General features: G+C 52.9%; 2 protein-coding genes across 7 annotated transcripts; one reads left to right on the top strand and one right to left on the bottom strand.

Moving 5' to 3' along the window:
- Positions 1-549: 549 nt before the first annotated feature.
- LOC108923209 (Y-box-binding protein 2-A-like) lies at positions 550-4,320 on the bottom strand. The gene is made up of 10 exons (XM_029257476.1): positions 4,107-4,320; positions 3,594-3,657; positions 3,288-3,321; positions 3,122-3,211; positions 2,779-3,030; positions 2,568-2,656; positions 2,266-2,452; positions 1,843-1,980; positions 1,494-1,568; positions 550-1,164 (listed from the first exon to the last, which is right to left on the bottom strand). Exons 1-9 carry the CDS (start codon positions 4,183-4,185, stop codon positions 1,533-1,535), a joined length of 969 nt encoding a protein of 322 aa, XP_029113309.1. The 5' UTR covers positions 4,186-4,320; the 3' UTR covers positions 550-1,164; positions 1,494-1,532.
- Positions 4,321-5,617: 1,297 nt separating this feature from the next.
- LOC108923210 (eukaryotic translation initiation factor 5A-1-like) lies at positions 5,618-11,096 on the top strand. 6 transcript variants are annotated; one of them, XM_018733851.2, is made up of 6 exons: positions 5,998-6,105; positions 7,651-7,825; positions 8,703-8,807; positions 8,929-9,060; positions 9,151-9,223; positions 10,842-11,096. In XM_018733851.2, the coding sequence occupies exons 1-5, from the start codon at positions 6,059-6,061 to the stop codon at positions 9,211-9,213; spliced, it is 522 nt and encodes a 173-aa protein (XP_018589367.1). In that variant the 5' UTR covers positions 5,998-6,058; the 3' UTR covers positions 9,214-9,223; positions 10,842-11,096. The 6 variants fall into 6 exon arrangements, with proteins under 6 accessions (XP_029113025.1, XP_018589369.1, XP_018589367.1 ...); XM_029257191.1 differs by lacking the exon at positions 10,842-11,096 and adding an exon at positions 10,601-10,624; XM_029257192.1 differs by lacking the exons at positions 5,998-6,105; positions 10,842-11,096 and adding an exon at positions 5,618-5,881 and having other exon boundaries at positions 8,968-9,060; positions 9,151-10,594.
- The last annotated feature ends 1 nt before the right edge of the window (position 11,097 follows it).

Below are 11,097 nucleotides of genomic sequence, written 5' to 3'. Positions count from 1 at the left end.
AACATCCAAACTTCATGACAAAGCACTTCTGACCCTGTGTCCATAAAGTATCTTTAGGACTAAGCAGCCAGCTAAACAAAGTCATTTGTAATAGTGTTAAGCTGTGCCCTTTATCATGACCTTAATTGAGAGGTAAGGCTTTCCGTTGCCTTTCCAACTCCAGTACTCTGGAAAGTGCTCCTTTGGGGCTCTTCACTACATAGCAATAGAAAGGCAGCAGAGAGATTCTTGCCCCCAGGCATAGGGCCCAAAGGAATAAGCTGTTGCTGCTGTCCACTGCAAGGCTTTTATACAAATGGTCACCAACTCATTGTGTGATCAAGTTAACTACAATAGTGACCCCTTTGTTTAAATGCAGTCTGAGGGCACTGAAGTCATTGATGGGGACACAGACATGAAGCAGAGATTCTACAACAGCATTTCACTTCTGCATAAGTCATGGTCACATCCTCCAGGACGGAGGGCTTGGCCAAGCGCTGGAGTGGCCACATTCTGCTACAGGTGCCTCAGTAACAGGGAGTTTAGGAGGTTGGTAATCCACACCCTTTAACCCCATCAAAGGGTAGACAGGTTGGAGACCTGGAGGGCACTGACATCAATACTCAAAGAGTGTTTAATACAGGATATGTGTATTATTGGCAATGACCAGGCAAAGCCAAGTGGGAGTGGTGGCACAGGCCTGTGGCTGCTTTGTACACAATAACCACAGGACAGCAAAGAGCAAGTTTTGCAAATTTTATATATTAGACACATAATCCCCTCCAAAGAAAAAAAAAAATTGGGGAAAGGGACCTCCTTAACCAGCATAGTTTGTCCCTTGAGGTGGTCCTGATCCAAGAAGCCCAACACATGACCACCCTCAACACTTCCCCTTGATGAACTTAAATAGCCAGTTTGGGCTGCTTCCTGTTGCTCTGCCCATTTTCAGTAGATCAAACTAAACCGGGGCACCATGGAGTAACTGGGCATTCATGCAGGTCCTTTTTTGTACAAGTTCAGTTTCCACAATCCAGTGTTCTTACCCCTCCCCTTCCCCATGCACTGCCGAAGGGTCCAAACAAGACAGGTAAGGGTAGGATGGGTCAGGGGAGGGAGAGTAGAGCGCACAGTGGGCAAGCTGAGAGACTGGCCAGGCTCACCCCCCCAGCTACCCCACCCTGGGACCTACAGAGAAGACAGGGTGAGAGAGGAGGGTTGAGAAAAGGGTTAGCGTTGTCACTATGACCATTGGCACAACTCACTCTGACCCCAAAGACGACTACGTGGTTTGAGCCCTACAGACTGAGTGCTAAAGCCTTTAGAGCCGTGATTGAACACGAGGTGCCCCCCCCAAAGACACTGAAACGTGAGGCGTTCCAACCCACAGGCACTGGAGGCCATTCGCTCCCACACCATCAAGTGCTTGCGTTCGAGACCCGAGCTACACATCCACCTGCTGCCGAGCGGCTCCTGTTGCTCACACAGGACGGTCAGCTGAGCACATGGCTCCTCACCTCTCGCTAGGCTCACCACGCGTTCCACGAGTGCCGGAGTCAGTCTGATGGCGGCCCTGCCGCAGACACCGGAACCTGTCAGGGAAACGGGCAGCTATGAGACAAGAGGCAGGACCACCAGCAGGTTGGTTGGGCACGCTGTATCGACAGGACAGATTCAGCTGAGCTACATCGTCACTTCATCTCCACTTGTGCCATGACACCATTTTACTCTTTGCAGCAAAGTGCTTCATTATCCATGTTGCAAGTCCCACTTGTCCAGCTTTACTGAGCATGTGAACATTTCTACCACTAAGTCGAAGTATGCATGCAGCTGCTACAGCTCCTTCTCATTAGTTGAAGCACTTGCCTCATCTGATGGTTTGGTAGTCTCTGGTGGTGTCTGGGAGGAGCTGTTGGGTGAAATCCTGCCAGGGGACTTTGGCTCTGTGAGCTGTGCAGTCTGGCTGGTGGAGTCAGGGTTGCTGGGCTGCTTGTCTGCTGGTTCCTGGAGAACAAGGGGGACACCAGTCACATGGGACCGCACTCGCATACAGCAGTTTAAAGAGCTCAGATGTATTCACAGCCAACAGCAACGGAGGGGAACTTCGTGGACATGAACATGCAGATCCAGCAAATTTAAGCATTACACAATATTGCAAATTGTTCATTTCACCACTTTATTTAAAGAAGCAGATACAAGACACGAGTGAAAAGCAGCCGTTCACCATCAGGTTTGGAACCTACAGCCCCCTGCTCCTCCTTTAGTAGCCATTTCCCTTCCCCTCGTCACCTTGCTTGTTGACGACTCTGAGGTCCTCTGCCTGCGGCGGCTGAACTGTCGCCGAGGTCTCTGCCCCAGGGTGCCGGGAGAAGCCCCTTCGCTCTGCCCCTCCGACACTGGCTTCGCTGGCGACTCGGTCGGGAGGGGCTGCTGCCCTTCTACACGTTCCCCGGGAGGCGGACGGGGGCGGAAAGGCCTGAGCGCAAGGAACGGCCGTTTACCGAAACTGAAGCCGAGCCGCACCAAGCACGTTGCGCGCGCGCACACACACACACACACACACACACACACACACACACACAGCACCTGACCTGCGGAACCGGGGCCTGAACCTCCTCCGCTGGACAGGTGCGTCTCCTCCTGCAGCAGTTCCACCTTCCTTCTGCTCCGTAGTTGCTGCCTGTGAACAGCGAGAGCGAGAACACTGGTCACACTGGAGGTTTCAGAACCACATTGTCAATCCCAGTGGACATGAGACCAGCGCTCCCCAGGAGCACCGGTGAACCGCTGCAGTACAACGACCGTTTGAGCGTCTGGCCTTCGACGTGGTCTTCGTCGTCGGGGAATGGGCTGCGGACCTCCATCAGCAGCAGTACCCCCCTCTCCTGCAGCAGCGGGGGCAGAGGGAACCTCTCCCGGCCTGGTCTGGTCGCCCGGGGCAGGGCGCAGCCCACGAGGGATGAAGGGCCGACGGAATCGCCGTTTGTTAGGAGCGTAGCGGCTCCCTTTGACGGGAACGCCACCTGGTCCGGTCACGTTGGCAGCTTCCGCACCCTGAGGATCGTTGAGAGAACGGTCCAGTCGTGCCCCAGAGCACTTCTACACCGATTCAAAGCCCTCGCACCCAGGAAAGCCACTGGATCACCTTGGCCGCCTCAACCACGTCGAACTCGACGATTTCGCCATCTCCGACGCTGCGGAGGAACTTCCTGGGGTTGTTCTTCTTGATGGCCGTCTGGAGAGGGACAAGCGTGTGAAGGTGGTGCTCTTCCGTGACGGGGGGCAGGTCCCCACCGAGCACGAACACTCACCTGGTGGACAAACACATCCTCCTTGGTGTCATTCCTGGGAGGGGAGACAGGGAACGTTATACTTTGATGTGCCAGAGTCCATTTGTACAATGAGGAGAGCAACAATCACACAGATTTAAGTGCACCTTACACCCATAGGTACAGCTGGGTCATTCTTAGTGAATCAGCTCAAGCCAAGCACCCTGACAGAGGTGCGACACCACAGCAGGAGCAGGGATTTAAACCCACATCCTTCAAGGGGGAAGCAGCACTTCTAACCACAGCCCCCCCTGCTGCCCGGTGATGACAGATGCAAACAAATGGTACCTGTTGATGAAGCCATAGCCGTTCCGCACGTTGAACCACTTGACGGTACCCTGGACCAGAGTGGCTGAAAGGACAGGCGCGAGAGAGAGAGAGAGAGAGAGAGAGAGAGAGAGAGAGAGAGAGACATGCAGGTCACAAAGCGGTTCCTCACCTCCCAGTGAGGAGAGCGCTTATCAGCGCGCGTCTCCGGCCGCGCCATCAATCATTAACCCGCACCAGGACTTTGACCCCGGGCACGCGCCGCGGAAAGCGCGTCAGCCGCCCACCGTGGCCTGTGTTTAATACGGACCGCAGGGGGTCTGACAGGTAGCGGGTCACAGCCACCGGGACTGGAGCTCCGTCCAGAGAAATAAAGGAGGAGTAACTAGAGGCACCGCTAGAAGAAGGAACAGCTAGTTTGTGGCGGGAGGGGGGCGGCGGCGCTACTTACTAACTTAGGAAGTAGTAAGCGAGTCAGCCTGTCAATTAGTTACCAGCACCAGCGGCACCAGCGCCACCGCCCGACTGCCCTACCTATCACCTTCCGCTCGGGCTGCGGCTGCGAGTCCCCCGGCGCGGGCGGCTGGACGCTCTGTCCCTCGGCGTCGCTCATCTCCCTCTCGCGCTCAGTAACTGCGCGTGTGCCTCGCGCCCGCGCCGCGCTGCCAAACTTCTTATGCGGCTCCGCTCACGAGCCACGCTATCAGCGCTCGGCCCTTATTGGGCCGCACCTTCCAATCGCAGGAGCCCTATTGGCCGGGAGGCGCGTGGCGATTGGGCGCGCGGAGGGCGTGGAGCGACCGCGGGAAATCGGGCACGTTTGAAACCGACGTTGTTACAGCGAATTCACAGATGGGGGGGGGGTTTTTTCCTCTCCTCAGCTGCCACTTGGCTCGTTTATTTCCTAATTGGAAAACGTGAAATGTCTGTTTTCTTCCGTCACTTATTACTCCGTGAGCTCAATTGTGTTACTCTGTTGAGAAAATAGTTATATTTTTATTAAAATGAAATGATGGAACTTCCCATTCAGCACAATGGAGTGTTACAGTAGTTACATTACAATGAAAGATGCGTAAAAGACAAAAAAGAAGGTAACAATAGTATAAACACAGTGATATTATCCTGGAATACATTTAAGACTGGAGGCCATAATTAAACTCCGGGTATAACACACACAGCCCTCCTACCACAACTCACAAAAACTCTGGATTTGTTTAGAACTCAAACTTTCACAGCACCTCTGTCCACATTTTGTTGAAGTGTTTTACATCTCTCTCTGTTAGCGCTTAATAGAGTGTGTAATAATACTACTACAGTGGTCAGCGTGTAAACGTCAGAAAATTAAGCAATAGAAATAAATACAGTATATAACAATATTTTACATATCGGGGATATTTTCAGCTGTGCAAAAATGAAAGAGATAAATACTCCTCTCACACACCATGCAAAAGTAAGAAGGCACAAAGCGAGACACAACTCCAAGAGGCGGATAAGACTGCCGGGTAATTTAATTTAATTTACACTGAATACTTGTATGTTTGTTTGCTGAAGCCAGGCCAGTCGCTGCCGTGCTGTGGCGTCTTTATTTCTTTGCATTGCAGCAAATGGAGAGAAAACTTTAGTGCAATAATGGGGAAAACTGGGTCTTTAAAAGTAGAGATTTCGTTACTTGCATTTTTTTCCCCGTTAAATATTTCACTTTTTTCTTCCGAGACTGGAGTTTGCAAGAGACACTCGAGTTACGGCACATGATTGCCTTCCAGACTCTCCGCCAACTAACACAGTTACTAAACAACAAGGCAAGTGAAGTGTGTCGGGACCTTCTTCTCTTCCACTTCTGCGCTCCATCCCCTTTTCACCTGTGCCGCCGTACACGTGTGTGTGTTTGTGTGTAAGAGAACCGCGTCCGACCCCCAAACACTCGCCCTCCCGCTGCGCCTCAGACGAATATTCCGCTTCGGCATCCGGGAGAATGAGAAGGCTCGCGCAGAAAGGTGTCCGTCACGTGATCGCGAGATTGCCGACGTTTCGTGCGTGCGCGTCCACGCACCGGCTCCGCCGAACCAGGCACCTGCGCAGATGCGACGACGCCGTCTCGACGCTGGCTTTTGTGGTTACCGCCGGCGGACCTAGCGCCTGTTCGCCGCGCGACAACACAGCACGAGTGGAATGAGAGCGCGGTAGAGCGCCGACGGAGCGAGACGAGGCGCCACCGACTGCAGGCGGCGGCGGGAAGCGCGAGAGCGGGACAGCGCGCGCGCACGGCGCTCACCTAGCCTAGTAGTTGTGGAGAAAAGCTCTCGAAACAGGTGAGTGAGTGAGTTAGTTCGCTCGCTCGTCGTGTAAAGTTTGGCGGTCGCAGAGCGGCTCCGCCGGAGTTACAACTAAGCGGGGCTTAGCGATCGGCGATGGTGGCCGTGTCGCGTCGCGTCGCGTCGGCTGCAGCACAATAACGTTACACACGACAGAGAAGAGTTGGCGCTAGAATGGGATCGAGACTCGCTGGGACGACACAAGCGGCATGTAAAAACAAGTAAGGAGAAATTGAAAGATTGTCCAGACACCACCACCACCACCACCATCATCATCATCATCGCGTGCCAGTTGAGTTGTTGGCGGTTCGTCCCAATAATCTCCGCCGGCGGTGTCCCTCATCTTTCTCGCTCATCCGCATCGTCACGTGCTGATGAGCATTGAGGACGGAAGGCGCTCCCGCACTGCTGCCAGATAATCATGGCGACGTGTGGACTTTATGAACCGTAACAGAATCAGAGAATGGTTTTATGAAGAAAACTCAACTGACCGGTGCGCGTGTGTGTTTGCAGCACAGCTCTGGGGATCCTCGGCTCACCGCTGTTTGGGGACATGATGTGATGTGGCGCCGCGTTCACTGAATTTGGCTAAACGGTACACACAGTACAACTTTCACCTTCACCGTGGCCCATGGTGTGTGTCGCTGCTCTCGCCGGTGCTCTCGCCGGCCGTACCCGCGCTCCGCGTTCCTGCACGCACGACACGCTCGCGCAACACACGCTCGTCAGGTCACAACGCAGCCGTTGGGAGAGGTGCGAAGCGGCCCCGTCCTGTGTTCGTCGGCCGTCCCGCCCGGGGCCTGGCTTAACGGGCACCGCTGTCCTCCCGCCAGGCCCAGGGGCTGTTTCACAGCGGACGCACGGATGAACGTCGTCATCGTAACGCGCTGTTAGACGTCCCAGATACGAAACGTCTCTACTGCCGTGAGTCTCGCGGGGGAAACCGAACGCAAACGTATTAAAAAACCCACAGCACCGAATAGGTACCGTAGACGTAGTGCTTTCGCAGAGTCTGCTGAAGGGAGCTTCGCGCATCCTGTGAGCGCAACTGCGCTTTCGTGATACCTTTGCCGAGCGTTTGCTTCCCTCCTTTCTCTGCCCTCTTGGTGAGAAGTTCCTCCAAACGCCTTTCGTCTTTTCGGGGCTTTCGTTTCTTCGCTGAAGCACGATCCCCTCGAGCTCTCCTACGGAGTGCTGTTTCTGCACAGTCCGGGAACAACGTGCGTTCGCGTGCTTCTCTTTATCCTTATTGTAGCACCTGGCATGGAGCATCGGGGCAGCTGCACCCGAAGGGCGCACGCTCAAATCACACCTCTGCTTCTAGTACCCTTGAGCAAGGCACTTCCCCTGAATTGCTCCAATAAAATTACCCAGCTGTACAAATGGGTAAAAAATTGGAAGTCGCTCTGGAGAAAAGTGTCAGCTGGACAAATGAATGTATATGTGTCTGGTGTGGACACACATCAAGCACCGGAGTGTGTAGACTGACAGCATACAGACAGACACACACACGGAACAGCCCTGACTGGGCTTCACTTGCACCATTTGCGTGTGCAAAATATGGTGTCAATTGCCTTCAGCGATTAAATCTTTTCAGTTCGTCCACTTGAAAGGGTCACGGTAAAATCTAAGCAGAGGTAACATTTGAAACTGTACAACACAGACACACAGTAAGAGTTTCATCCACAGTGTACGTGTGGTGTCTGTGGGAGCCGCTCACTCTTCCCACACGCGGCTGAGACAACTGCCTGACCTCCATCCTCCAGGGCCGACATGGCAGACGCAGACCTGGACTTCCGGACGGGCGACGCCGGGGCCTCGGCCACCTTCCCCACGCAGTGCTCGGCCCTGCGCAAGAACGGCTTCGTCGTGCTGAAGGGGCGGCCCTGCAAGATCGTTGAGATGTCCACCTCCAAGACCGGCAAGCACGGTCACGCCAAGGTAGGTGTTCCTCCAGCGTGTGTGTTGTGTGTTTCTGGTTTTGAATCTCACGCATACACACGCAGAGAGAGAGAGAGAGAGAGAGAGAGAGCGAGAGAGCGAGAGAGCGAGCAAGAGCAAGCGCGCGCAGGCACTGGACATCGATTCTGCTCCCAGCCTCATTGTGTCTCTGGCTGTTCCAGTGAGGTGTTGCCTGGAGATCTGGGCAGATCACATGAGGCCAGTATTGACATTAGTGACACTGCAGTGTTCGTGTTGATTTAGCTGATCATGGCGTAAATGCCAAGTCCTCCCCATGATGTCAACATACTGTATTGTGTCACTGAGAGCCACCCATCAGGTCACTTCTACCAGCAGTCCCGACGGGGAAAACACACAAGTGTCGTAGCCAAGACGTTTGGTTTTCTACTTCTCTTTCGCATTACTCTGTAGCTCATGCAGCTGCTGTCCTGCTGCTGGTTTTAAGCGCTACTAAGATCAGCTGCAGTAGAGGAAATGCTGCTGCTGTGCAGAGTTCTTGTTGTAGGATGTTGTTCTTGACATCATACGTCAACATGGACAAGCTGAAGAAGGGAAAAGAAACATTCACGTTTACCCTGCACACTCCGCTCTGGCTGTGGAAACATCGTTCCTGCTCTTGTCAAGTTCTCCTCTCACTCCTCTCAATCTGTTAGTTGCCTTAATTTGAGATGTAAAGTAAATGACTGAACGAAACGGTCGTTTCTGTGGATACACTGGTCCTCGTGTTAGCAGCAGTCAACTTATGGATTTTCAAAAGTATGAATGGTTTCCAGTGAGCCGATGGAGTGTGGCAGCACTTTGATTCACCTGCCTTCTGCAGTGTTTACAGCTCGTGTGTGTGTGTGCGCGCTTCCAGGTTCACATGGTGGGTATAGACATCTTCACTGGGAAGAAGTATGAGGACATCTGTCCCTCCACTCACAACATGGATGTGCCCAATATCAAGAGGATGGACTACCAGGTGTGGGTGCTGGAGAGAGGGAGAGGGTGGCCAGGCTTCTGGGTCCAGAACCGTAGGGGTGTACAGGGAGGAGTGTGTTCCTCTGATGACTCGAATTCCACTGTGTGTGTTTCCTGTGCAGCTGATTGGAATACAAGACAGGTACCTGTCTCTGCTCCAGGACAGTGGTGACGTGCGGGAGGACCTGAAGATGCCCGACGGAGACCTGGGCAGAGAGATCGAAAGCAAGTTTGAGGCCGCAGAGGAGATTCTGGTGGGTTCCCATGGTCTTTTCTTAAGCTGCGCTGTGCCACCAGGGCCTGTGTGCACTTTGGGGATCATTTACTGTGTTTGTGTGCAACAGATCACGGTTCTGTCTGCAATGAACGAAGAGGCTGCAGTTGCCATCAAAGCTATGGCTAAGTGAGGCGCTACAGGTAAATGGAGCTCACCTGTCATCTCGCTGCGGCTGCCCGGCTGGCCCACGCATGCTACACTAACAAGAAGTCATCAAAACTTTGCACTGGCAGCAGCTGCACCGCGGTAGCATTTGGTCAAGAAGTGCATCACAAATATGTAATATAACTCCTGCTGTGTTCTGTACACTAGACACAAGGAGTCTGTTTACACTGTTTTACATCCTACATCTTTCATAACATCCAGCTTCTAATGAATCACCTGGTAGGTCCAAGTATCACCGGCAACTGAGCTGCTGTTTCCTTACACCAGTGTGTATGTGCATGAAATTCTGACCGCATGTCACTGTAGTCAATGAGCTGATATTTAGATCACGATACGAGGAGGACCGTACACTACCGCGGGTACCGTGAGTTCATGTTCATTGTCGTCCCACATCAATATTTAATAATTAAATAATTGACTGTTCTAATTGGGCCCCAGAAGGTGTTCTAACTGTCCAGTTGTAGGATGGGCATGTTTGGTGGTTTGTTTCTTGATGCATTTGCTCACATGTGATCGGTCTGTGAGAACTTCTGTGGCATTTTCAGTCTTCTCCTTCCTGAAACTTTGCCTTTTGTCTCTTCTGTTGCTTGCTGCTTGCTGCTTCCTTCTCAGGAACTGACAACACACACAGCTTGTTTAAAGAAGAGCATATGACCTCTATGGCGATTCTGCTTCCTCTCTTCCCGACTCTTGTTCTTTCTCTCTCTGCTCACCTTTCGAGTGGCACTAGACAATAAATGTGGTGAACAATTGGGGAAAAATGTCCACATATACAAGGTATACGAACGCAGGTGAGCGAAGTGGAAGGTGCATATTCTCGTGCTCGCCCTACAGCGGAGATGGGGTGTTGTACACGGCCGTGTACCGCGTTGAGGTCAGCCTGCTGCTTCTAATGGCCGCAGCACTTCACGCGGCATCCTATGTTTCTGCCGACCGGTGTCCAGGGGCGCTGTGGGCCACTCAACTGTAGCCCACTGGCACCATCACGGGGATGGGGAAAGGAACTGATGCAGATACGGACCGCGGGGGCTGGAGAAGAGTCAGTAAAGAGTAAATGTGTTTTCCTAAACGCCAATGCGTGTTGAGCTCCCGCGCACATTGGGTCTTTGCCAAAATGGGCGTGAACTCAAAGCAGGTCCCACTCCCTGGGCAACCGTGACCCTGAGCAGAGAGCTGCTTGAGGACGGACTGGTCCACGGCTATGGCCAAATACCACGTGTACGGAATCATCGTGCTTTGAATTTCACAAACCCCATCGTAATGCAGATCTGTTGTTTACATATTCAGCTGTATTGTTTATACAAACTTACTGTCGTGTTGCACGTGCAAAGCTGTAACGTTCTCGTAAACAGGTGACTTGGGCTGGAGCCACCAGAGGTGAGCCCTTCACTCATGGATAAATGTGTGAGTAATTGTTCAGGTTGATTTGGTCAGAATCTGCTGCTACTTTTGGGCGTTTTGAAAAGAAACGACTGTTTGACTTGAGGAAACCTTTTTGACCTCCATAAGTTGCCCTCTTTGTGTCAGAAAGGAGGTGTGAGCTGCTCCAGGGACACGTGTGACTCGTTCTCTCCTCGCTGTCATGTCCTCTAGGTGTCCTACGGCAACCTGCCGAGTGACCGCACAGCGTTGTGTGAAGTGAGCCTTGGTTCTCCGCCGAGCAAGACTAGAATTTCATGGGTGTGTCCTGTGAAGTGTAATGTCTTCATTCATCTGCTTTATGTGCTTATTAGTCACCATGGGGGGTTCATGGGTTACGTGGCAGAGCACTGCTGTTTTCCCATCTCCTTGCTCTACTGTGCGCATGGGGGACTTGTTTACCGCTAGCATTGCCCCCCCCCCCCCCCCC

The sequence above is a fragment of the Scleropages formosus genome, chromosome 13, assembly GCF_900964775.1.
Source record: "Scleropages formosus chromosome 13, fSclFor1.1, whole genome shotgun sequence".
Lineage (NCBI taxonomy): Eukaryota > Metazoa > Chordata > Actinopteri > Osteoglossiformes > Osteoglossidae > Scleropages > Scleropages formosus.
This window is presented reverse-complemented; position numbering and strand designations above follow the sequence as displayed.